This window comes from Talpa europaea, assembly GCF_964194135.1.
Source record: "Talpa europaea genome assembly, chromosome: 2".
In the NCBI taxonomy this organism is placed as follows: domain Eukaryota; kingdom Metazoa; phylum Chordata; class Mammalia; order Eulipotyphla; family Talpidae; genus Talpa; species Talpa europaea.
This window is the reverse complement of record NC_140068.1, coordinates 138,936,003-138,962,937: the sequence shown is the minus strand read 5'-3', so window position 1 is coordinate 138,962,937 and position 26,935 is coordinate 138,936,003. Positions and strand designations below refer to the sequence as shown.

The window sequence follows — 26,935 nt, the reverse complement described above, 5'->3', positions numbered from 1 at the left end:
AGCCACTGGAGTCTTCATCAGCCCTGCAGCCTCTGGAGCTCCTGGTTATCTAATCTCCCCCTCTCAGGCGCACGCCCTCCCCGCCCCCCAGGCCCAGCCCTCCCGCAGCCCACAGATAGAATTCTCTCGCGCAGGCCGGTATTGCACATGGTGAGCCCATGACAGAATGAAGCGCAGGTTCAAACTGTAAGTAACTGATAGAGACGCAGAAAAACACACGGAGTGCCTGCAGCTTGGATTGGATTCTTCGGAAAAGCAAAAGCATTTCTTTCTCCCGTTCTCCCCAAACAATACGGGCGAAGGAGCGCTTTGTCTGCGTCTTCCCTTAATCAACTTCTCAGAATAGGAAACATTTTCAACGTGCGCGGACGCTGGGGCGAAAGGTGCCGGGCCAGTCCCAAGGGGTGCGGGGCCCAGGGCGCAGGAGGAAACATGCTAATGCAGCCGTTTGCCGCAGGGCTGGAGTTATTTATACAGCGCGGGCTGGGCCAGGTTGGCGCTGGAGCGGGGCGAGGGCTGTCTCCGTGCGCGCGAGTGTGCGCGCCTGTGCACTCGGCATTCGGAACGTGCATTCCAGATCTGGGGAGGGGGTGGGGAACACCCTCCCATTTACCTTTATGCCCAGATAACTTGGGTTGGCAACAGAACCTTGTAGACTCGGACTCGAGCGTTCACTTTGGCGTGGGGAAAGAAATGGCGATTTGAGAGCGGGAGCTGCGGTCGGCCGCGGGTGTAAAATTGGCAAAGGCGCCTTCTTGACCCGGCCGGCGGACACCGAAAACCTCCACCGTCACCGCACCTGCGAAAAGCGCCTCTAGAGGGCTGATCCCGGTGCTGGCGACCCAGGGGGTCGCGACCCGAAGTGGGTGCGGGCGGCGGGGTGGCCGCGCCTCTGAAATGAGCAGAGGCCACCGACCCCCGCGCGCGCGGGGTGGCTCGGGGGCCCCACGCGGGCGCGGGAGACGCGTCCGGCGGGGGCTCCGCTTCGCCGGCTCCCCGCGCCCGCCGACTCCCCCGCGCCCCCCGCCCGCCCGCGCCGCGGCGCGCCGCCCCCTCTCCCGCCCGGCCCGGGGGGGCGCGCGCGGGGCTCCTCGCGCCCGGCGGGCCCGGGGTGCCGGTCTCCCCGCCCCCTCCCGTGGGCCCGCGGCGCGGCGGCGCGGCCGGGCTGGAGGGGGCGCTCGCGCGCAGGAGCGGGCGCAGCAGGTGCCGCGGTTACCTCCACCTCGGCGGGGGGGCGAGGGGGCGGGCCGGGGGCAGGGCGGGCGCGGAGGAGGTGGCGCGCGGCCGGCTCGCGAGCGGAGAGCGCGGCCGGCGGGGCAGCAGGCACCGAGCTCGCGGCTTCCGGAGGCGCCCGAGGTCGGCGAACTACATCCCGGGCGCGCGGGGAGCCGCGGCCGCCGCCCGCACCGCCGTCCCCGGGCCCGAGCCGGCGCGCCCCGCGCGGCGCCCGGCCCGCTCCCCTCCCGCGGCCGGCGCGGAGCAGCGGAGAGCGAGCGGCGGTCGGCCGCCGGCGCCCGGGCCGCGGAGCCGATGAGCGGCGGCGGCTGAGGGCCCGGGCCGGCCTGTGCGCGCCTCCTCCCGGCGCCCGAGCGGGGCCGCAGCGCCCGGGGCGCGGGCCGGGGTCGCGGCCATGGAGGCGGACTGACGCTCCCGGGCGGCCGAGCGCGCTCTCCCCAGCCGCGGGCCCTCCTCGGCGGCGGCGGGCGCCCGGCCCGGCGCGCTCTGCCCGGGGCGCCCGCGGCAGCCTCTGCCGCGCTCTATGCGCCTCTGCGGGCGCCGCGGGCCCGGGCCATGGCGATAGACCGGCGGCGCGACGCGGCGGGCGGCGGGCCCGGGCGGCAGGCGCCCCCGGCCGAGGAGAACGGCGCCCTGCCGCCCGGGGACGCGGCGGCCTCGGCGCCCCTCGGCGGCCGCGCGGGCCCCGGCGGGGAGATCCAGCCGCTGCCCGCCGCGCACCCCGCCGGCGGCGGCCCGCACCCGAGCTGCTGCGCCGCCGCCCCGAGCCATCTGTTGCTGGACTACGACGGGTCGGTGCTGCCCTTCCTGGGGGGCCTCGGCGGGGGCTACCAGAAGACCCTCGTGCTGCTCACCTGGATCCCCGCGCTGTTCATCGGCTTCAGCCAGTTCTCGGACTCCTTCCTCTTGGACCAGCCCAACTTCTGGTGCCGCGGGGCCGGCAAAGGCTCCGAGCTGGCGGGGGTCACCGCCACCGGCCGGTGGGGCGCCGGCGACTTGGCCAACTGGACCAGCCCCCCGCCCACCCCCTTCTCCACTGCCGCCTGGGGGGGCGCGGGCAACCTGAGCAACAGCAGCGATGCGTACGGGGGCGACACGCCACCCCTGCCGTCCCCGCCGGACCAGGGGGACAACGCCTCCAACTGCGACTGCCACGCGTGGGACTACGGCATCCGCACAGGCCTCGTCCAAAACGTGGTCACCAAGGTAAGCCCGCGCCCTTGTCCGGAGCCCTGGCGCGCCGCGGTGGTCCCCCGCCTCCCTCTGGCCCCAAGGGGATGCCAGCCCGTGGGCACGGGCAGAGGCGCACTGTCCTCCTCGCTGTCCTCGGTAGGGCCAGAGGCATTTTACTTGGGTGTGAGGCGAGGGCTTCTTGCGGCCTCTGCGGGGGACACGCTCCCAACTCTTAGGGGGCACTGTCGCCTTTCCTAGTTTGCCTTCGAACTCCTGTCCCAGAGCAAAGATGGAAAGGGTGCCCCCCTCCCCCAACGAAAACAAAACCAAGAGTTTCCTTCCCTCACCCTTCAAACGGTCACCCTCTCCCAGGCCAGGATGGCCACAGGAGGGCAGGCCGCTGACCTGTCACCAGCCAGGCCTGGAGGACTGGCCTGCCTCTGTCTGTGGTGAGGATGGTGTGCTATTCCCAGACCTTCTTCCTGGCGGCCCTCAGCCATCCTGGGCTTGGTTTGGAAACACATGAAAAGAACCAGAGTTGAAACCAGAGAAGCAAAGAGCTTTAGAAATCTCCCTCCCCCCTCCCCAAGCTCGGTCCTTTCCAAAGACTCTAGACTTTGCCACCTCAGTGCGCCCTCGAATGTTTCCTCAGGACTTTTTAGTAAACATCACATGAGTATAGGAAGGCGGCTAAGAATGTGTCTGGTGTGCCAGGACTACCTCTACTCTTATGTAGCAGCTGCATTTGTCTGAGACTCTGAGACCCTGGGCCGTGCTATCTGATGGTGACACTGGCTGCAGCCAGGTGTGCGCCCTCAGCAGAGGTGTTGTTGCGTGAGATGGAGCAGGTGTGTTTTGTGAGCACTGAGCAATGTTGTATGGCCAGGATAAAGAGGGGATGTGGGCAGCGTTAGAGAAACCAATGCCTGAGCCATCTCTACAATGTTCTGGATGTCTTAACACATCGGAGAGAGTGTGTGCCAGAGTGTCAAGCCATCTGCATCCATTGCCCCTTCTGTCTTTTAAATAACCAATTTGCACTGCAAAGTCAATGTAGCCTCTTCCTCCACGTCTGGGCAGATGAAATGCTTTGTTTAAATGAGAGACTGAAATGTGACAGTTTATAATAACCAGGATGCATGTGCACCCCCTTGTGTGTTAGTAAACAGTGCAGCCCCTGGGTGTGTAAGATGAAACTCTTACATCATCATAACCATTGTTTTAATCTTGTACCAACCTGGCCGGGTGGCTCCTGGGGGACCGACTGGATCAGCTGTTCCTGGGGAAGATCCTTCCAGCCTGGCTCACCTAGATGCCCCCACTCCCTGCCAGCCTGTCTTTCCAAAGGTGCGCCTTCCTATGACGGTTTCTCATCGATGGAGGGCAATATTGGTTTTTTGTTTACCCGCATGGAAAAAATTGAGTGCAATGATTATTCTAATTCCCCTGGTCCATCTGTAAGAGTGAGGATTTGGCCACACTCCCAAATCCTTTTGGCCCCTTTTTGAAACAGGGGAGGGAGAATATAGACCAAAGCTAACGTGTGTGGAGGGTACTTGGTCTGAGCTGGGGTCGGAGGGGAGGTGGTCTGAAAGCTAGGAGGTGCGCTAGGGTGGCCTTATCCTCAGGATGGAGCCCCGGAACTGCATCCCCGGCTCACGCTGTGCCTTGAATGGAGGAAGAGCTGAAATAGCCAAAGATGTGCTGGGGGGCGTTGTGGAGGGCTGGGCAGTTTTTCTCAGTTAGCACTCGAGACAGGGTCACCGAGGCACCTTTCTGGGGTACTCGCTGTGTCACACTTGCAGCTGACAAGGCCAGGCTGGGCTGTGGAGACTTCAGGACAACAGTTAGAACCACATTTTCTTGTAAGGTAAAGACTGGCAAGGACATATTGATTTTCACGCACAAATAAGATCTAAATAAAGGACTGTCCTTCCACGGTGTTCTTGTCCATAAACAAATGCTTTCAAGAGCTTTTGAAGCACATTCTGGCTCGCACCAGACAGACTCCCCCCTCTGCTGGCCGTGTACTTGGGAAACCGTATCAGATGTTCAAATATGGAATGTGTACTATGTCGGGCTGGATTCTCGGGGTCAGGTGCCTGGCAGCTGGTCCCCAAGTAGAAGCAGGAGGGAAAGGTTTCTCCTGTGTCAGTGGATGTAAGTTCAGGGTCGGAGAAGTTGCCCTCTTCCTCACTCCTCCCAAGAGCTGGCAAATAAGGCCTCCTACCATGTCTTTATTCTGTGGTGCATGTGGGTGGGTGGGTGCTGTGGAGGGGGCCATGGAAGAATGGCCAGAGCTTATCGTGTGTCCCATAACATACAGACACATAAATACAAATCACACATGCACATAGGATGTGTGTATATACTATCGCATAAATGTTTTATCAAATGCATAGTGTAAATGTATTAGCTGTGTAAACTAGGAGGTAAATGTACTATTGACATATATATGTATTACATGCACCATATTGTGTGGCCTGTTTTATAGACTATGCTCCCTGCTCCTAGGTGAAACTGCCAAGCCAGAATCCCAGGTTTTTGGGTATTTTTTTTAAAAGACTTTATTTACTTATTTTTGTGTAGAAGAACTGGGGATTAGGACAGAGGTACGGGTGAGAGGATCCACCAGAGACAGAGTGGGGAACAGAACTGGCAGATCTACTGAAACACACTGCTGAGGGGAGTGGTGGGCGAGTCAGGAGAGGTCTGCTGCGCCATGTGGGACACCTCCCTGGCCGGGGATTGAACTCAGCCCGCAGCAGTGATAGCGCTGAGACTTAACCCCTAGGCCACCAGGGAGGGCCAAGAATCCTAGGTTTTTGTAGTTAACAGGGATCTTAGGACCGACCAGTGCTTCTCCCCTCCTGAATGATACACCTGACATGAGTTCTCTTACAGGACTGGGCAGGGAGGCCCATGAACTAGGCAACTCCCCCAACAGGGAGGCAGGTTTAGGGGAGACCGTAACTCTGGCTGTCTCATGCCGATTTGTGTGGCTCTCTCCTTGGAGTCTCTTCCTGTCTGACACAAAGTCAGGTGTCTGAGGGTGCCTGAGGCCCTTCTCAGGCGGAGGTCGCAGGCTGCTGCAATCATCTACTCGGCACAGTTTGCCTGCTGGCATGTGTGGGGGCCCCCAGAACTCCCAGGCCCGAGTGTCCTCATGGAGGAGAGGCTGAATGGTGGGCGCCATGCTTCCAGGAACAGAGCTCCCACTGAGGCACGAGACCTGCAGGGGCCAGCACGGCTGCTGAGGCTCCCCCTGGTCAGGCTAAGTCAGGACTTCCCAGCCCACAGTTTAGGTTTCACCTGAATAGTTTGGGGGTGTTGGATCTCCGATAGCAGGGCCTTGTAGGAGCTCTGTCATTGCTGTCTCCTCCTGCTAGGGTCTTCTTTTTTCTATGTTGGTTTTTGTTTTGTCTGGGTCCTTGGTATTTTTTGTCTGTTCCAGAATTGGCAGCGCCTGCAAAATCATAATCATCACCATCATCACCTTTCTTTCCGACAGCTCCTTAAAGTTTACAAAGGGTTTCACGTATATTGTTTCCTTTGATTAGGGATGTTGAGTAGTCAGGGCAGTCTTAACATTGAGCATTATCTGGGATCAGAACATATACACACACACACACACACACGCACACACACACGCACACTTGCACGCATGCGCGTGCAGGTGGTTGGAACAGGGCGGGTGTTTTGAGCCTGATGAAAGTCGTCACCCTGCCTTTTATCTCCAGCCATGTTGAAAGGTATTGTCAGTGCCTTCCTGAAGAGAAGAATCTAATGAATTCCTGGATAGTCACTTAGAAGGCAGCCCAGTGGGTCGCTCAGTTCTGTTCCTCCTCCCTCGCCGGTGTTGCCTGTTCAGCCTGGTGCTCTGGTCCTTCTGAGATTTAACTTACTGGGTTAAAAAGAAACAAGGGGGGGGAGCCTCCCTGGTGGCGCAAGGGGTTAAGTCTTAACACTGTGAAGCTGTCCGTAGCCACTGCAGCACAGGTTCGATCCCTGGCCAGGGAGCTACCCACATGGCGTAGCGGACGTCTCCTGACTTGCCCGCTGCTCCCCTCAGCAGTGTATTTTAGTAGATCTGCTTGTTCTGCTCCCCACTCTGTCTCTGGTGAATCCTCTCATGCCCCCACACACAACTGCATCCCAGCTCTTGTAAGCATAAATAAATCTTTATAAAAAATAAAAAGAAACAAGGCAGCTGACTTGAAAACTCTCTCATCATTTGCTTAGCTTTTCCTGCATTGTTCTAAGTGAATCCTTGTTGGTTCCTTATACTCACCACTTCCTTGAATAATCCCTAGACTTTTGCCAAAACTCAATGTCCGGTAAATGTTCTAAACCCCCAGCCTTTTCTGTAAATGACATTTGGGAGGTTTGTCTGGCTCCAATCTTCTGCTATTTCTTCTATTCTCCATGAATTCGCAAAGATTGCTGGTTTTTGTCCTGTAAGTACACCTGAGAGTTGCTTAAATGTCCTGGGAAGTAATTGGTGTTCTTTTTCTGGGACTCAAGACTAGGAGTTATTTAACATGAGTACAATTTGGTTAGGGTTAAAAATAATTATAATATCATTGCGATAGTAATAGCTGTAGAAATAGCCCACTGCTAGGTCATCCTCGTGAGGTCTTATTTTGTCTGGTGTATGCAACACCACAGTGAACATCTTTATGCCTAGCTATTTGTGGAAATTGACGATAATAGGTAATCCACGCCCATGGCAGAGAACACAGACAGCGAAGGTAACATCCTTGCCAGCTCTGCGTGCCGTTTGCCTCTCACAAGCAACCATGGTTACCAGCTTATGTACCCTTCCAGAAATACTCTAAGTATATTTTCACTTATATATTTGTCTCTCGCCATGACATAATATAGTCACTGTTTTATGCCTTTCCCCCTCATTTTGGGGGTGGATGCACATCAGTCCATGTAGAGCCCCCTTATTCTTTCTGTGTCTGGTAGGATTCCATTGTGTGAAATCAATTCCACGTATTTGATTTAACTCGTCGCCCCCTTAAAGGGCATTCTGTTTGGTTCCAGTCTTGGCTATGACATAATCTGGAGGGAAATCCTGGCAATCACTAAATTCTTAGAAAGGGGGGCTCAAAGCAGGCTGCCTTCAGCTACTCAACTTTGATCGATGTGCTCAAGTAGACATCTGCGCAATTCACACGGTCATCACCATGTCGCCTGTCCCTACAGCCTCCCTGAGCCAGGGAGTCCTGCTTTTCAATGTCTCCAGGTTGGATAGGTGGGAAACTATATTTGGTAATTGTAATGTGCATTTCTTTTGTTATGAGGGAGGTTCCTTTTCTTTGCTCTGTCCATATCCTTTGTGGATTGCCCGTGTGTGTTGTGGGGGGGGAGGCATTATTTTGTTGCGATGTGTAGAATAACTGCATACAAAGAGTAAATGGACCCTTTGGGATGTCTTGTAACTTCCCCCCATTGGCCTTGGTTTCATCTATGGTGTTTAGTTAGGCAGGAACTCTGGGTTTGCATAGAGTCAGCATGGATCCGTCTTTTCTTTCATGGTTCCTGGGTCTTGTGTCAAATTCTTACGGCTTCCATAATCCCGGACGCTATTTTTAAAAGTCTGCCTTTTCTTCTGTCATTTTTATGATCTCAGGACTTGTTTAATTGGGTGTTACAGGTATCGACTCAATAAAACTGCTTTGGTTGAGTTGTTTCGATAAGTTGCTAGAAAATGAAATAAGTGTCAGGCCCATGGATAGCATCAGCATCTCACGCAGTGTTTGGCTTGTGTATACCAGCGTCTTTGACGCGGAATTTGGCTGTGGCCCCCGTTGATGGAAAGGTCAGAAGCTGAACACGCCTCAGCAGCTCCTTCCCGCTCTCTCACCACCAGGCAGGGGGCAAGTCTCACCTTCCATTCCACAGGACTCCCTGCCAAACATCTCCTTTTGTTCGTCCTCAGCATTATTTGCAAGGCTCAATTCCTTTCGGCCTTTCATTCAGAGCAGGGTTGAGGCAAAAGTTGATGTCATTTAAGGACATGTTGGACTCTCTGAATGACCACAAACCCATGGAGTGGGACAGCAGACTGGCCTGAGTAGATCCCTCCGGGCTCACAGTGCTCCAGCTGTGTGGTCTGGGCATCTTGGGGGCGTTGCATCGGCTGCAAGGGCGTGGCATCAGCCAGCCACAGGGGTGTGGCATTGGCCATGCAGGAGTATTTACACCATGGCAGTTGGCATACTCTGCACATCAGCGCATTTTCCCTCTGAGAGCCAGTGGTTAGGCAGTTATCACCGTACTGGCTGTGACCCTGGGCCTCCTCTTCCCTTCTTTTTGTTGACCTCTCCCTCCCTCCTTCCTTTCTCAGATACCAGTGACTATTCTGGGGCAAGCACCATGCTTGCTCTGTGTTGGGGAAATGGCAGTGACTGGCAAAACTAGCTCAGCTCCCACAGAGCTTACAGACTGAGGGAGGCACACCTTATCCCATCAGATAATAGCATTTTAATTACATTTTGGGTGAGTGTGTGCAAAAACAAGGGGACAAGAGGCTGGAACAAGGAGCCTCACCTGGACTGGTCCCCCCTGAAACAGATGAAATGAGACCTGAAGTTTGGGAAGGAGCAAGGCAGAGTTGGGGGGTGGGGTGGGGGGTGTGTGTGTTCGTGTGTGTGTTCATGTGTTCCAGTGTTCCAGACAGCAGGAAGAGCACCTGCCAGGGCCCTGCGGTGGTAGGAGCCTGGACTTAGTAGCAGGCAGTACAGCTGAGAACACGGGAGGGGGCGGCTTCTAAGCCTTGTTCAGAACAGAAGCCATGAGCTGAGCTCTGCCAGCTGGGGGTGAATTGGGAACGCAGGGCGCCTGGCTGGGGAGAGTGTGTGGGGTGAGAGGAGGCCCTGGGACTGAGACCTGAGCCTTCCTTGGAGGCTCAGTCTCTCCAGATGGACACGGGGGTAGGGGAGAGGCATCTGACCAAAGGTTCTGGGGGAACCCTGGACCTGTGTGGGCTACAGGAAGCTGCTTCCTGAGGGGGAGCTGCAGAAATCATACTGGAGCTTCAGGATCTCATTGGACTTTGGCAAGTGAAGCCTGAAACCTGCTCTCAGGGCCCTGGACAGGAAGCAACACTGGCCTGTGGGAGTGTTCAAGCATTTTCTCTTGCCCTCCTCCTCAAAAGGGGAAGGTGCTAATTAAATTTCCACAAGATGTTAAGACACTGATAGGGGAAATCATTTGGGGCTAGACAGTACTTCTAGTCTACCAGCTTTACCTTTTCCAAGTGCCTACAGTAGGTCAAAGATTGTCCTGGACATGGTTGTATCAGCTTCTGGTCCAAAGTCTCAGGTCACAGCTGAGAAGACTAAGGCTGGGGGCTGGGACTGGACAAAGTCACCAGCCTCTCAAGGTTAGGATCCTCTTTCCCTCCCCCACAGGGTTTCTTGCCTCTGCCCTGAGGAAGGGGGCTGGGGTGCCCGGAGTGAGGGTAGGCCCTGCCTGTCTCTCTCACTGACTAGCAGTGATGGCCGTCCCCCGGGTGCTGGCTCCTGCCGGGTGAGGCCCGGCTGCTTTTCCTAGATGGCCAGTGGCCGGGCCGAGTGGACGCAGCTTGCTCCATCTCCACCTCTTCCCCTCTTTGCCCTCTTGCCTGGCACGTACTCTCCCCCCTCCAGCAGCCGGTGGGTCCCTGTTCATCCTTCAGATGGACCCAACCCCAGGAAGCCCCCGGGGACTCTGGTGCTCACTGTGTGCCAGTCAGAACCGCGTCTGGCCTGCCTGGATGCGTCTTGCTCTTACCCACAGGGTCTTCCCCACTAATGTCTGGGCTCACAGGAACTTGTCCTGAGCACCTCTCCACCTTAGGGAGCGGCAGGACCTCACTGGTGAAGAGGGGTCAGTGCTGGCCTCACCCGGAGAACAGAAGAGCCCCTGCCCTGCCCCTCCAGCATGTGGCAAGCAGGAGGAACCTGAGCGCTCAGGTCCTGCTCATTCACCTGGGGGTGGGGGGAAGGGGGCCGCCCCATGAGTCATCACAGAAAGGCTCCCTGGCGTAGCTGTCGGCCACACCTGACGGGATGGGGATGTCTTCCCTGCGGTTGGCTGGAAGCTGATGACCTGGGAGCCAGGTGTGCCCGTCAGCAGGACACCAGGACCCAGTGATCTGAGTACCCCAGGGTGGGGTGTGTTTGAAAGCCCATGAAGGACTGGCTGGTGTTGGAGGTCTAATCTGAAAACGGGGCTCGAGGAGCTGAATGGAAGGATGTCCCGGCTGACCATGCTGACCCCCAAGGATGGGAGTGGGGGCTCTGCCAGAGCTCCCCGGAGTTTGTGCCCTTTGATGGGTGGCGAGTCCTCCATCTGCTGCGTAAACGTGTTCCAGGCCTGGCTGGCTGTGCAGGGGGTGGGGAATTGGGTCAGAGAGCAAGCGGGACTTTGAGGAGTCGATGGCAACGTTGCGCTGACTTCCTGCGCGGGGGAAAGCTGGAGGGAGGGTGGGAGGGGGCCCAAACCCACCTTGTGGGTTTTTTGCAGGAGACCATTAACTTTGATCCCTGGTCCAAAGTCCCGCTCTCCTGCGTGCCGAGAGAGGTCATGTGTTTGTCCTCTCGTCTGCTCAGTGTTTACTCAGCCAAGGAAATTTCCGCTGCCCAGCCCTCCCTCCACAGGCGGCCTGGAGATGGACAGTGTGCCCCCGGGAAGGGGGGGGCTCCTGTCAAATCAGAGATTGCACCCCGGGGTGCTCAACTGTCCCTTCAACAGTCCCTTAGCAGAGCTGGACCCGCCACTTGCAAGTAACGAAAACAAATGACAACAGAGCAGGAAGTAAGGTTACGGGAAGGTGCAGGGAGGGCCCTCGGGCCCTCGATTGTGATTTGAGATCAAAATGGGTGCATCTGGAGGGGTGTAGGTTTTTCAGGAGCTGCAGTGGATCCATCCCTTTCTCCAGAAGTCGGCTTGTTCCCCTCCAGGCTGATGTCTGGTGCTTCCGCTCCATGGCTGCCCAATCCCACTCCAGGGTCCTGGGCACACCTAACTGGTTAGGACTGGGTGAGGAAGGCTGAGTTCCAGGGGTGTGGCAGGACGGGGTGATGGCTGCTCTCAGTAGGCCTGGAAGAGATCACAGGTGGATCTTTTTGGTGATTCCAGAATAATTGAATATTCATGCTCTAGCCATTACATGCTCTAAACTTGGTATATTTTTCTTCCCAGGGTGTAACTCACCTGGCTGTTTAAACTTTTATGGAAGTTTAAACTTTTATGGAAGTTTAAAAATTGGTAGGAAGGCATCTCCTGAGGCTTCTTTTCTGGAAATAGCCGGGATGGCCTCCCCTCTTAGCTCCAGATCGTCCAGGGAGCTTGGAACCAACTAATCCTTGAGGGGTTTAGCAAATGCTCCCCTGGTCTCACCCCATCTAGTCTCTGTTTTCCCAAACCTTGTCTGCTAGTCAGAACAAGCTCCATAACTTGCAAGGCCTGGTGCAAACTGCAAATGCAGAGCCCCTTGTTGGAAAATCATTAAGACCCAAACCCAGATGGGGAGAGCTGAGCCGGAAGCCTGAGGTGGGACCTTCCGAGCGGCCCTGCCCCCACGACCTCCAGCTGCCCCTCCTCACAGCTGGCTCCTGCCTTTCCCCGTCTTCCTTCCTGGTCTGACCACGCTTTCCTGCTGTTGTCCCTTTTTGTTGCGCTCTTCTAGATTTCTTGCAGTAAGAGTGAAATGTCCTTTCTGTGGGGCCTGTGTTTCCCAAAGCCCTGTGCGACCTCGTTTGAGGTGTCCAGTTAGCTTAAGGTGGGCAGCAGTCAGAGACACGCGAGGCTCTGGAAGACACAGTTCCAGAGGCGAGGCCTCGCTCACTTTTCTGAGCAACGAAGCAAACAGCTGAGTCATGAGTCTGTGTGCTGACAAATGTTAAGTCACAGGAATGCTTGTTAAGTGTTTATCGGCCTTTTATTTTTTTTCAGTGGGGAGGAGGGTCAGGCCTTTACATCATTTAATTCTACTAGCAAACAGTCACACCTCATTTCTCATATCGTTTCCAGAATAAGTGGGAAGGCGGTGATGCGGGCTTAGACCAGCCGTATTAAATTGGGGGACGAGCCGGGCACTCAGCATCACGATTCGTACGTACTACAGCGTCTCCTCCCAGATTAGGTTAAAAGAGGCTTTGGGGGTGTTTAAAGATGCTTTACAAATGGGGCCCCCTCAATAGTCAGGAATGGAGAAACTCCACTGTCCACGGCCATTCGCAGTTAACACAAAGTTTTTATTCTCCTTTAAAATTGTCTTAATTGAGGTAAAATGTACATCACTCTCTTAACTGTAAGTGTGCAGCTCAGTGGCTTTAAATTCACTTGAAATCAGTGCACCTGTCACCACCCTCCAGAATGCTGGTCTCCTGAACTCTTTTTTTTTTTTTAAGACTTATTTATTTATGCATGCTAGAGCTGGGGTGCAGGCCAGAGATGCAGGGGGTGAGAGGACTCACCAGACACAGAGGGGGGAGCAGAACAGGCAGATTGACTGAAATACACTGCTGAGGGGCACTGTGGGCAAGTCAGGAGAGGTCTGTAGCTCCCTGACCAGGGATCGAATTCATGCTGTGGTGGCTGCGGCTAGCTTCACTGTGCTGCGTCTTAACCCCTTGCACCACCAGGGAGGCCCCTCCAGAACTCTTCACATCTTGCAAAACTGAAACACTGTCCCTAGTAATTAGGGCTCCTCACTCCCCTACCCCCAGACCCTATGAATCTTATACCCTGGGGGCCTTATGTAAGTGGACCCTAGAGCCTCTGCCCTGTTTGTCTGACTGAGCCACCTCAAATCATGTCCTCCGGGTCTGTGCATGTTGTGGCCTGTGTCAAGTGTCCTTTTACAGCTGAGCCACCTCGTGGTGCATGGATACCACACTTTGCAGATCTGCTCCTGTGTCACCGGACACGTGGGTCCCTTTTGCTGCTTGGCCTGTGTGACGCGGGTGCTGGTCTGCTTTGGAGAGACAGTTCCACATGCCCCCATCCCAGTCAGAGGTGGCTTCTGCAAGCCTCTGGAGCACCCCACCCTCAGAGCTGCCGCTCTTGGGCCACCTGTGTGCTCCTGCCAGGGAAGGCAGCACAGATGGAGAGAAGTGGCCTCTGCCCTGGAGAAGGTGCTTGTGGTCTGGGCATGTGGAGGACTCCGGGTGCGTGTGGGACGAGCCTGGGGTGCAGGTGTGAGGGCCTGAGCTGAGGGTGTGGGTGCGGAAGTGAGCACACCCTGGGCAGCCAGGTGAGGAGTGTCCTGTCCACGGGAGTCCTCACCCCCCAGTGCTGCTGTGGCTCTGGAGTCACTGAAGGAGGGATAGAGAAAGGGCGTCATGCACAGGGTGATGAAGGACACAGAGCAGGAGGACTGGAGAGGACCGGAGAGCACCAGAGCCTGAGCGCCAGGCCTTGGGCTTCAGTTTGACTTTGCCCTGGTGGACGATGAGTCATCGGAGGGTTGTAAACAGAAATGACGGACGAGGCCTGGGGGAGAAGTGCTCCCGGCTCCAGTCTCATGGGACTCCTTGCTCGTCCTCAGTGTCCTTGGGACCCTCTGTCCACCTGCCACGTGCCAACGTGAGTCTAGATGGTTTTCTTGAAAGTCACCTTGTGGAGGCCCCTCTCACGAGGTGGCCCTGGGGCTTCCTCCTGACGCCCCTCCTTGGCGAGCCTGTTGCCTGTGGTGTCCTGCTCGGCCGCCCTTCATGCTCGCTGCGTCCTGACGGCTTCGGGACCCTGGATCCAGACACAGTCACGTTTGCGGGGCTGAGGGTCAGGATATGAGCGTGAGGGGTCTGGGCGAGGGGCACCGTCCAGCTCCTGCAGGTCCTTCTCCGTGCAGCCCTGAGGGTCGCTGTGCACCGTGCTTGCTGGCAGCCCTAGGCCGCGGCTGCCTGGCTTGCTGGTCTGGGTCTCTGGCCTCTGGTCTCGTCCACCCCCTTTGCCTCAAGTGCCAGGGTTTTGGTCCTGAACGGTGGCCGAGCTGCTCGTGTTACTGCCCTGCTTCAATCCCTCAGGGCTCTCTCCAGGCTTCGAGATGGCATGGGTCCAGTGGGCAGCATTTCCCGGTCCCCAATGGCCCGTGTTCTGCCCACCTCTCTGCAGCCCTGCTGTCTCACCTGCAGGGTACCCTGGCTCCTTCCTGAACAGTGCACGGCCTTTGCACATCAGCCCGGGCCACCTGCCGCCCAGCGTGGTCCTGTCACCCCCTTCAGTCCATTCCTGACTCCCTGTCCCCCCCTCTCCTATTCTGCACTCACCCCGACATGCACCTGGACCTAGTAGGTGCTAACTAAATAAATGTCTTGACAGTGAAGCCATGGAGGTGGCAGAGGAGCCGTCATCTGGGGTGGGAGGTGATCTAATTCTGGGGTGATGAGACTGGAGAGAACCCAGACCTCAGTCACATTTCTGTGAGCTGTCTAAGACAGCGGCGAGTGATGTCATTTATCTAAAATAGCAGCGGATCCGACTTGAATTCACACCGGGCTGTGAATAGATAGCGTCTTTACTTGCAGCCACGGCTTCCCAGGACTCCACGGAGCCTTGTCCTCTGGGGGAAGTGCCGTGTTGGACGGCTTTGCCGAAACCTGGGGCTGGAGGTGGGGAGAGCTGGAGTCCTTGAGGCCACCTGAGGAATTTTTTGAAATACCTACGAGACCCAGGCATCAGACACAAAAGTCCCAGGTGTCTGCTTCTCCTCAGTCTAGAGAGGATCACAGCAGAGGAGGGGCTGCTCTTGGCACCTGGTGGGGAGACCAGGGCTGCTGAACTCCATAGGCAGCCCCCAGGGCAAGGGCGATTCTGCTCAAGCTGCTGAGCCTGGCAAGTGTGAGAAGTCCTGGTCTAGGTGGCTATGAAAGTTCATTGTATCTCCCAAGTGTACCCACAGATGGGTGGGGGGCAGCGTGGCCAGCTCTGCTCCTCCTGCCCTGGGGTGGGGTGCAGATGGGGTGTGGGCCAAGAGAAGGCCTCACCACCGCCCCCCCCCCCCGCTCCCCATGTACCCTGGGGAGGAGGGGCTGGCTGAGCGCAGGGCTGGTTCCTGAGTCAGCGGCACCCATGAAGCCTCAGGAACCCCATTCTGGACGATGACGTTAGCTTGGGGCTAACATGGCTCATGACCAGGTCCCTGGTTAAAGCAAGTCCTTTGTGCCTCCATGTTGAATAATGGCTACTCAAGAAGGAAAGTGCAAGGTATTTATTTTCCAAATGTCTCGTATTCACACGGGCCTTTTCCATAATTAATTCCCATTCAGTGGCATGATCGTGTTCTCGGCAGCAGGAACTGAGAACTCCCCGTGGGGCGCGCACACTGGTTGCCAGAGGCCAGGACCAAACACTGCCACGTGCGTGGCCGAGGGACAGATGCGTGGGTGCGTGGGAGGCTGGAGGCCCAGCTTCTGAGAGCAGCTACCAGTGCCCACCAGGGCCTCCCGCACCCAAGCGTCCTCCCCCGGGGCTCCTCCTTCCTTGGGGGCTCCCAGCACCACCTCTGTCCACCTGCTTGGAGGCTGTGCTGGGTGTTCTTGTTTCTCCAGTAAAGGGCTGCGGAGGGTCCCGGCTGGGGTGCTCATCTACCCGGCTCTCAGAGGGAACGTCGGTAGGAAATAAGGATCCAGCCTCCCCTCTGTGGTCTTCCTGCGAGACTGCAGTGAAATGCAAGAGGGCACCGCGTATTCTTGGGGGCCCAGCCCCGTCTAAGGAGTTTCGGGGCCGTGGTGAGGCCTCAAGTCTTCTGTGTTCAGGGATTTTTATTATTCCCTCTGAACAGCTTTACTTTTATTTATTTTTAATTTTAATTTTTTTAAAGATTTATTTTGCATACAAGAACTGGGGTACAGGCCAGAGGTATGGGGGTGGTGGTGAGAGGATTCGCTAGAGACAGTGATGAATAACAGGCAGAGCTACTGAAATACACTGCTGAGGTGAGCAGCGGGTCTGCTGGGCCATGTGTGTCACCTCCCTGGCTGGCCGGGGATTGAACTCGCGCTGCAGAGGCTGCGAATAGCTTCATAGTGCTGACACTTAACTCTTTGCACCACAGTTTTATTTTTAATCTTTTTCTGGATAGTCCCATAAGAAGCAACTCCCCCCCGCAACCCCATTTTAAAAGGACATGTTTATTAGTAAAAGGGAGAAGAATAAGAAAGAAACCTGCATAGCCACAGGCGGGCAAGAGAGCTACCAGAGACAATTTTGTAAAAATGAATAGCTTCGAATTGAGGAAGGCTTCTGGCTTCCTTCTTTGTTGGTTTTGTGCAGAATTGAATTGAATTATGGTTGAAAGCGCTGCTTGCCCTGTTTCATTCATTTCTCTTCCACCACCCTGTTGCCCTGTTTATAAGTCTGGCTGCTTTGCTGACGGTCTCAGCTAAGTGACCCAAGGGGAGGGCGAGAGAGGAGAGCCACAGTACAGCCTTGATTACAAATCGCATTTCCAAGCAGGCATTTCTTGAGACCGCGATGACCTTGAACAGGCAGGAGACTGAGGAATTTAAAGACTGAAAGTTTATCATGCTGAAATAGGTGTTTAAATCTTCCAGAGGTTTCTAAACCGCCTTTGGTCTGAGGATGCAATGACAGACACCAGTCTTTCTTCCATGGTCTGCTCAGATCTCCATAGCAAATGAGCAGCCTCCTCTCAGAGTTTCAAAGGTGTGCGGGGAGGGGAGCACCTCAACACAGGGGCTAGAGAGACATCCTGCAGCGGAGGAGGAGGGAGAGGGGTCAGAGGAAGGGAGGAGCACAGGGGACTGAGGTGATGGTGCACAGGTGCATTGGGGAAGGAAACTCTGGGGACTACACTTGGGAGGGGGGGAGCAAATATTGTTTAAAAATGAACAATGATGTAAAAAATAAAAAAAAAATCAATATAAAAGTAAAAGGTGTACGGGGAAAATATTGTGCAAGCAGCATCCAGAGCGGCAGGTAACATCCACGTGCTTATTAGGCACTAAGTTGGGGACTAGGCGGAGCAGCCCATGAGTTGAGGAATGGGGGATCTGGGAGGCACAGCCGGGCAGGGAGGGAGCAGCCGGGCAGAGGGAGTGTGCACAAGCTTGGAGGTAGGGAAGGCCAGGCGATGAATTGGAAATCGCTAGAATGTAAGTCCTGTGAAGGGAAGGAGTGGGAGGGGAGCATTTGTTTCAATTAGGGGGAGAGAACACACAATATTTTGAAGGGTTTGAAAGCTTGGGGGAACCGTTAGGATGCTGTCTGCTGCGAGAGCACCAAACCTCACATCAAACAGTTTAAAAATACGCAAAAACACCATGTGTCTGAAAGTTCAGAGATAGGGTCGGCCCAGCCCTCAGCTCTGTCTCTCCTCCAGGCCTTGCCCAGCACTGGTTCATTCCAAGGCCGCATCAGCCTCCCCAGGTGGCCGTGACAAGGCCCCATGGGTTGGTGGCTTCATCCACAGACGTTTATTGCCTCACATTCCGGAGGCTGCAAGTCCAAGATCACGCTCAGGGCCGCTCCCTGGACGGTCACCCCCTGTGTCTGTGCCCTCATACCCTCTTCTTATAGGGTCTGTTACCCTGGGCCAGCCCCATAGCTGACTCTGACTGAATCACCTCTATAAAGACCCTGAGTCCAATGCAGTCACATCCTGAGGTCCCAGGGTCTGGAACTTGCACGGGGACACCGTGTAGGCCTTCACAAAGGCTGAGTGAGCCCCGGTGGTGGCAGGTAGCTTCCCAAGATGCTGAGCCCTTTGCTGCCCTGGCCCCTTCCTTAGAGAAGAGGGGTTGACACCCTTCTTGGAATGTGAGCCCTGCTCCCTCACCTGCACACTGCAGGTGGCACACCAGGCCAGTGCCACTCACCTGGGCAACATGTGGGCATTGGGGCCAGGTGCCTCCCCCAGATCATGTGTGTATGGGAAGGTATCTTCACAATACTGGGTTTTCAAAAGGAAGGAACCAGAGATAAGAGGCGATCTACCCCCTCTCCTCTGCAGGGGAGCCTAGACATTCTCTGTGGGGCCGGGGGGGGGGGGTGGGTGGAAATATGGAGGGCTCTGAGTGAGGTTGTGGGGTGGCCTTCCAAGTTGGCTCTGTGAGCCACCAGATCTTCCCCCCCACCGCCGTAGGAATCTGGGCGGTGCCCTGTGCTTGCAGGTGACAGGTGCCCTGTGCTCGCAGGTGACAAGGCCCAGAGGCCAAGGAACTTGGTCCAGGACACTTAATGACAGGTGATGTCACTGTTCTCATCTGCGTCCTACCAGCTCCAAGGTCTGTGCTCTGCCCACAGGTCTGCCCTAGGTGAACCAGCTGTGAAGTGGAGCAGGTAGAGCTTGGTGTGTGTGTGTGGGGGGGCGCTGAGGGGACCAGGTGGGATCTTTCAATCAGGTGAAAAGGGGAGCAGGGGATGTGCTGCAGGGCACCCAAGAAGTACAGAGTCCAGGTGTGGGCCCAGTTGGCTCCCCCAGGGACCGCGTGCTTCTGGGGTGCTGCATTCCTTCCTCATGTGGGTCCTGCATCTCCGCAGGCTTCCCCCTGTCTCTTCAGTGTGATCCCGCCAGCTCGTCTCTGTCCAAAGGCCCATTTTATGACGACACCAGTCTTACTGGTGGGGGGCCCACCCTCCTCGTTGTCATTTTAACTTGATGGCCTCTATGAAGTCCCTGTCCCCAAAGAAGTTTCTATGCAGAGGCACCAGGGTTTGGGGGGGAACCTAGCCCATAACAGGATCCTTTCAGGGGAAAGGAGGCTGTTATCCCTGGAACACCGGGGACTGTGTTCTTCACACCAGTTCTGCAAGAAGAGGGCCTCTGTCTGTTTTATCTGTTGTAAAAGTGTTAACCTGGCTGTGAAGGCGGCTGTGGTGGGGGCCCGGATGTGATGAGGGCTGGGTAAGGAAAAGAGCAGGCCGGGGACAGGGGTGGAAGGTGAAGGAAGGGAAGGGGAGGGAGGGGCTGGGCTGAGCATGGAACCCTGAATCCTAGCGACAGCTCTCCCGAGGGGAGAGGCGGGTCCATCTCCCCCTCACTCAGTCCTTACTCAGTGCCTGGAGCTGAGGGCGTGTAAAGGCGGATACAGTTAGGCCAAGTGGTGGGGGCAGGATTTGAACCCCAAAGCTCTGAATGCTGCTCTGGCTGGCTCGCCCTGCCCCTGCCTCTGCGCTGGGGCTGAGGTCCCTGCAGGTTGCTATGGAGGAGTGTCCACCCAGGCTGGACTGTTCTGGCGCTTTTGATACAGTAACAATGATGCTCTTGTTCTGACCTGACGTACAGCCCATCACCACATTTGTTCAGACTCTTAGGCCTTGAAATAGCAACTGTGTGAGTTGTTGGCCCTGGTGGCGCTTGGCCTAGGGGTTTGCTCTTCAAGCAGGAGGGAAAGTGGAACCAAATGCCTTTCCCCTTGGGGTTCATCCAGTTACTTGGGTTCTTCCGGCGTGAATTGTGCCCACCCTTTACCTCTGCTCCTCGTTGCCGCCCGCCGGAGGGAGGGAGAGATGGAGAAACAGACGCCCCAATCCACTGGCCTCTGCCTAGTCTTTGGGGACAACTTCCCAGACTTTTACATGGAGGTGTAATTAACCTATAGCACCAGGGACAGATTCTAAGTAGAGTCTAGTGTGTTTTGACCTGTGTACACACCTGCTAACCGCCACCTGAATGAAGACACAGATCATTTTCCTATTTGTGTAAATTCTCTCACGTCCATTGCCAGTCAGCCCACCCCAGGCAGCCCTGTTGGAGTCTCCACCACAGTTTTCCGGGTATGGGATGCCCAGGAGCAGCAGCGCTCCACCCCGCCAGGCCTGTGTCTGCTGCCTCCTCCACTGGGCTTTGGGATGGGTCCCCACTCCTGCTTTGTCCTTTCACTGCTGAGCCGTGCTCCATGGTGAGCTCACGCATCCCCTGTCTGTCCCAGGTGGGCACTGGGCTCCCGCTGTGGCTGTCCTGCCAGCCCCGGACATCCTCCCGGGACGCTGAGCCTTCTGGCTTCATGGCGCTGCCTCCCGGGTCTGATATTTAAAAGCAGGTTGACACACTCAGTGTGGCTCCCAGGACCCCTGAGATCGGTCAGCGAGGCATGGTGCCCTTCTTTCCTTTGCCCTTGGGGGTAGGAAGCGGGAGAGCAGGTATGGGAGAGGCTGCCTGTCTGAGGGCGGGGGCCAACAGTGGAGACAGTGAATCACTCCCCAGGCCGATGAGGAAGCCAAGGAGGGTGAGGTGAGCCCGGGAGGTGAGCCCAGGAGTCCGCGGGGGTGAGGGCCACTCAGGCCGCGGGGTGGCAGTCAGCTCTAGCCTCTGACCAGGCAGGCCCCTCCCTCCCACGGACTCTCGAGAGTGGCCTTCCTGCCCTGTGGCGCCTCCTGCTCCCTGGGCGCCTTGCTGAGACCTGCTCATCTGGCCGGTGGGGAGGACGGGTCTCGGCCCCTGGAGGCTGCCTCCACAGCGCAGTGACACGCACTGCATCAGACTTCGTGGGCGTTCAGTGCCCGAGTGGCGTGCACACTCCCCGCAGCTTTCAGGGCCGGCCTTTTCTGCCAGGACCTGCCCTGGCTGGCAGCTGGCAGCTGCTGAAGTGAGCCCCGACTGCCCAGCCCTGACCTTTACACCCCCAGCGAGGACACAGCCGCCGGCCCTATGCCAGTTCCGTCTCTGAGCATGCCTGTGGCTCTTCCTTCTTCCTCTCCCCGCAGACCCATGTCGAGTCCGGCTCTTCGGCACCTCACTTAGGAGCTTTGCCTAGGTCCCCACAAATGCCTACTTTCTCACAGCTCCTTCACTTTCTGTTTCTGCGTTCTAGAACATCCAGGCAGCTAATCTTCGCTGCGATGAGACAGCTTGCAGGGAGGTGTAAGGGCAGAGCTGAGCCTTCCCTGCCCAGCTCCTCTCTCTGGAGAGCTGCCCGTGGCAGAGCAGCAGTTGGCCCCCTTGGGTGGCCCCCTTGGGTGTGAAAACCTGGGGCCTTGCTGCCCCACCCCTCTCCACCCCCCCAGGCGCACTCTCTGCTCCCCTGTCTCCCAGACAGCCAGGTCTGGATTTGTCCCCTTGCTTGGCAAGGATATTTCTGACCTCAGCGCCAAGCAAAAGTCAAACTAAGCTTGGATTTCAGCAAACATTTAGTTCCACTTCAAAGTTGTTTTTGGCAGAGCGTCACCTGTGTGGCAGCGTGCAAAGCCCCCTCCCCGCCCCGGGCTCCGGGTCCACCCTCAGCCCTGCCACAGTGTGGGAAGTGGGTGCAGATCTCTGTCCATTCCCACACTCCCCCACTGTCCATCTGCCCCGGTACCTCCTCCCCTGCCTGCCTGACCAGGCAGAAGAGGAAGTCGTGACCAGAACCACTCCCCCACCCCAGGCCACATTGGCTGGCACCACACCTGACATCTGGTCACTGTGTCTGGTCCTTGCATTGTCATTTCTTACTCACAACTACTGTCCACCCTTGGACCCTGAGCTCTTGCAGCCAGCAAAGCATTCTCTGCACTGTCACTTCCCAGGGCCTGGCATCCATAGGCGACCAGACCTAGTCATTGCATTTTGTTTTTTTAAGATTTAAATATTTATGCATACAAGAACTGAGGCACAGGCCAGAGGTGAGGCGGGTGACAGAACAGGCAGACTGACGAAATACACTGCTGAGGGGAGCAGCGGGTGAGCAGGAGAGGTCTGCTGCGCCATGAAGGTAGCTCCCTGGCTGGGGATCGAGCTTGTGCTGCAGTGGCTGCGGACAGCTTCATAGGTTGCATCTTAACCCCTTGTGCCACCAGGGAGGCCCTCATTACATTTTGGGGAAGGATACCCAAACCCTCTTCTAGGGAGCCTCTCCTATCCCCTAGTCTGTCGCTAACCCTGGCCTGGCCCCCTCCTATCACAGGGCCCCCTGTGTACACCTAGCACCCCAGATCTGCTCTCCACCCTGGCAGCCCCATCCCTGTTTCTATCCTTTGCCTCCTTCTCAGCCCATCCCCAGCCACACCTGGGGGCTGGCCCAGGTCCCTGCTCCCCTAACTCTGTGCCAGCCCCCTGAGCCACGGGGCTGCTTGATCCCCAGTCATCACAGGTGAAGCTGAGCCCTGCCCAGCGTGCACATGAGCTCTGGTGGCTGCAGGGTGAGAACGGGAGAAGAGCTCCTGGCGTGAGGCACTGCAGAGCTTAGGGCAACTGCCTGGCCCTTGGGATGAAGATAGGGGCAGGGCCTGTGAGCAGGAGCAGCAGCCTCCTGTCTTCCCCCCGCCCCCCAAGCTAGCAGAGAAAGGATGCTTCCTGCAGGTACTCTCAGCCCCACGACGAGCAGATGTGGTGTAGAGTGTGCTGGACCCTGGGGAAGATGTGCCTGTGGTCATGCCCCATTCCCGGGCAGGAAGGGGGCGCTTCCCCTTCCAGTGCTGGGCCGAGGCCATCAGGCTCTGTCCCCAGCATCCTGCCAGGTAGGCGTTCTCTCCATCCCACATCTTGCCTCTCTAGTCCGTAGAACCGAGCACTACTGAACGCTTCAAGCCCAGACTTGGGATAGCCTTCTTCCTCTGTTTTGGAACTTTTTGAATTGTGCACAATACACCTACCAGGAAATAAACCCTTTCCAACTGTGTCGTTCAGCGGTGCGAAGTTCATTCACGGCCACCCAGGCTGTGTTCACCGCCGCAAACTGAAACTCTGTCCCCCTGAAAGCCGGAGGCCCCTCCCACTGTCCCCCCCATCCCCAGCAGCCGCGCCCCACTGCCTGTCCCTGAATCCCACGCTTCTGGGGGCCTCCTGTAAGTGGGCACGTCCAGCTGCCGTCCTTCTGTGACAGTCCAGCTCGCTGACATTTGTCCCCGGGGCTCCTCCGTGGTGGGGCCTGCGTGGGATTTCCCTCCTGCACAGGCTGGGTCCTGTTCCACACGTGGGCGTTCGCCCGTCGGTGGGCATGTGGGTTCTGTTATCTGGCTGCTGTGAACAGTGCTGCTGTTCACGTGGGCGTGCAAATACCTGTCCACGGTCCTGCATTCGCCCTTTTGGGTGCACAGAATGCCCGGGAAGGAACAGGCGGTGTGCAGAACTCCTGCAGCGCGGGGCGGAGCAGGGCGGGCACTGCCCCTGCATCTCCTCCAGGAGGCTGAATTTACAGTTGGTTGCCTCTTGTTGTGGGTGACCTTTTGCCTGCCATTTCCCGAGACCATGTCGTGTCTGCCCATCTGTTCCCAATTAGCCTTTGTAATCGTTTACGGAGACAGAGGAAAATGGTTCTCATCTGTATGTTCTCCGATTGAAGGTGGAAAAAGAGATCCCTCTCCTTGCTTGGAACAGTTTTGGATCTATCTGAGCCTCACCCCTCATCCCCTCATGTAGATCCTGGGGTGGCAGGCTGTGCCTTGTCTTATCATTGGCATGGGGACCGTATGTTCAGTCAGGGGTGGGGGACCCCAAAATATACCTGGCAGTACCTCTCATGCTCAGCAGTCTGAAAATATACCCTTTAGGGTGTGTGTGTGTTGGGGGGAGGCTGTTAAGGCAAGGAAGTTTGAGAAATGCGCATGCAAACCCCCCTTTTGGGATTCATGAGGCTCTGAGGATCCTGCAAATGAGTTGCCAGAGATACTCTGCCTAACTACAGGTTACTGCACATTGCTTGATAGTGGATTCTGTTGTTTTTTTTTAAAGATTTATTTATTCATGTATACAAGAACTGGGGTACAGGCCAGAGGTCAGTGGGTGAAGGGATTCACCAGACAGAGTGGGGAGCAGAACAGGCAGACTGACTGAAATACACTGCCGAGGGGAGCAGCGGGCGAGACAGGAGAGGTCTGCTGCGCCATGTGGGTAGCTCCCTGGCCGGGGATCAATCTCAGAGTCTGTCTTGGAGATGAGCACCTGTCCTGTCCCCTTGAGTAAGCTGCCTCCAGAAAATGTTCCCTGCCAGCGTGAGGACATGTCCTGAAGGGCAGCTCCTGGCAGAGTCCAGCTGAGGGCTGGGCTTATGGGCTGTTTACTTTACCTCATCTTTGGGGCTTCTCATTTGCCTTTATGAGCAAGGAGGGGAGTGGGGTGGCCTAGTGGCTGGGCTCGGTCCCCCTGTGGCCAGCCTTGCACATGCCCCCTGTTGAATCAGTGGCTCACACAGAGTGTTACTCGGGATTGTCTGTGACTTGTGCCTTTTCGGTGCTGCCTGAGGCTGACGTGGACGTGGGTGCCCTGGCTTAGCCCTGCAGGGCCGTGAAACCCCAGGCAGTGATGGACATCACCACCAGAGCAGAAAGTCTGGGGTTCTCTGGGGTTGTGGAAGCAGGACAACAACCTGTCGTGTCCACTATTGGGGCTCCCCCATCACCAGTTCCTAAGCACCCTAATTCCAAATCCACTAGCAGCAGGAGTAGGTCCTGTTTGGAGTCCTCTGAGCCAGGTCTGTTGTCAAACCTGTGTCATCCAGTCAACCTGGTGGGCCAGGCGGGCTGCGAGCATCCAGGCCGAGCAGCTGGAGGTCTGCTGGAAAGCCCGCCCCAGAACACCTTGCCACTTCTTTGCCTTAGAAGGGGCACTGCTTGCTCCCCCTTCCTCTTGCAGAAGGCAGTGTTCTGCAGGGAGAGGGTACTGGCTTTAGCTTATGGATGCTTTTGAGTTTTATTTACAGACAACTCCAGGAGAGCTGTCTGTCAGCTAAGTAGTCTCCTGGGGTGTTCCAGCAGCCACAGCGGGAGGCAGGGAGTGGCCTCCCACCTGGGTGCAGCTGCCCCCTCCTGCCGGTGCTGTGCCTCAGGGCGGAGCTCCCCATGGGCTCAGGCAGCCCGGGACACAGACTGCGCAGTCACATTTTGCTGTCTCAGTGCCAGTTCCGCCCAGTGTTTGTGGGAGATTAATAGTTAGTGCAGGGGAAAAATATAAACACCCTTTTGGGTATAATAGGGTTGTTAGCTGCTCACAACCAACCCACTTCTCTTCCTTTTGGTCAGAGAATGTATATTTAATGGGGGCCTCCTTGGTGGCGCAAGAGGTGAAGCACAGCACTGTGAAGCTGTCCGCAGCCCCTGCAGCATGAGTTCGATTCCCCGCTGGCCAGGGAGCAACCCACATGGCGCAGCAGACCTCTCCTGACTCTCCCGCTGCTCCCCTCAGCAGTGTATTTCATCAGTCTGCCTGTTCTGTTCCCTGCTCTGTGTCTGGTGAATCCTCTCACCCTCCCACACCTCTGGCCTGTACCCCAGTTCTTGGATGCATAAATAAATCTTTAAAAAAAAAGTGTATTTAATGAATGATGGTGGGGGGGGGAAGGGGGCTGGGTGTCTATTCCCAGCACACAACCGATGAGGCCAAAATGAAGGGCACTGCATCCCGGGAGCCAGTGAGGGACTGTGTGGAGCTGCGCCCAGCGCCTGCAGCACCTCCCCAGCTGTCTGTGTTTTGTGTGGGGGGGGGGATCTCTGTCTCCCTCTCCACTGTACCTCTCCTGGTGCAGGCTGCACAGACAGGCTGTACAACTGGCAAAGTAACCCTTCATTTGACCAATGAAGACTATGGCTACAAGAATAACACGGACTCTTCAACATCAAAACCCTTTCTGACAGTACTTTCATGATGCTCACACCCCAGTGTTCCCCAACAACAGGCATGAATAAGGCCCCAGGGAGCTGCTGGAATCACAGGCATGATTAGCAAGTAATGGGACTCCCATGTGTCAGCCACTGCACTGGACGCTTGCCCCGTGTTGTTCCCTGGCTCGAGACCAACCCCTGTGCTAGGCTTGGTGGCTCCTTTGTTCCTACATGTTGCAACTGAGGCCCCAAGAGGGGAAAAGTGACCCGGGTTCACACGACAGGCAAGAGGCAAAGCCAGGATTGCGACTCGGGGCTGTGAGCTGAGATCTGTGCGCTCACCACGATACCCAGCTGTCCCGACCGACTGCTGGCCGTGACCTGAGTGCTTCCTCCACAATCTTATTGATCACATAAATGCTCCTCTTCCAAGAGCGTGTAGGTAATAGCCAGGCCCCATGCAGGGAAGGCCATGGCCAGGCTGGTGAAAATGCAGAAATCTCTGTCCCTGCAGACACCATTTGTCGGGCCTGTGACTTTGGGACACAGCTTGGCCGTTGCGGCTGAGGGTTAGGGCTGACTGTCCTCACGGAAGAGGTGATCCTCTCTGCTCACTGCTGCTCTGGTTTCCTATCACAGTTGATAGGCAAAAAACAACCCTTGTAGGAAGAGCCCATTTCACCCATGTCGTCCACATCCTCTCTAAAGGGCTAGCCCAGTGTTGAAACAGAAGAAAAACTGGTTTAGCTGCTCAGCGCCTCTGATTCACAGGCTCTTAAACCAAGATGAGACTTTGCAGGAAGCCCCAGAGTTGGTCTCAGTGAAAACGTCCATGTTTTCCATCCTGGTGTTGTCAGGGATTGGCTCAAATTGGCTCAGAGGGGGACTGTGCCCAGGTTCAGGGGAGCGGCGGGTCCGTCTTCGTGCTGCCTTGGCGGTCAGGGGCTTGAGCACCTTGCTGGGAGGTGCCTATGCCACCAAGCATCAGGGTGGGGGGGCGGGGGCATCAGAAAGTAGGGTTTTCCGACATAGCCTGGGACAGAGGGATATC

General features: G+C 56.5%; 1 protein-coding gene across 2 annotated transcripts in view; it reads left to right on the top strand.

The window, feature by feature from the left end:
- Positions 1–1,791: 1,791 nt before the first annotated feature.
- Positions 1,792–26,935, top strand: part of SLC22A23 (solute carrier family 22 member 23) — a gene marked incomplete at its 5' end in the record, with an annotated part of 145,609 nt that continues 120,465 nt past the window's right edge. For both annotated transcript variants that reach the window (XM_084228920.1, XM_084228919.1), the window contains one exon: positions 1,792–2,442. In XM_084228920.1, coding sequence (XP_084085046.1) covers positions 1,792–2,442 — 651 coding nt within the window. The remainder of the gene's footprint in view (positions 2,443–26,935) is intronic.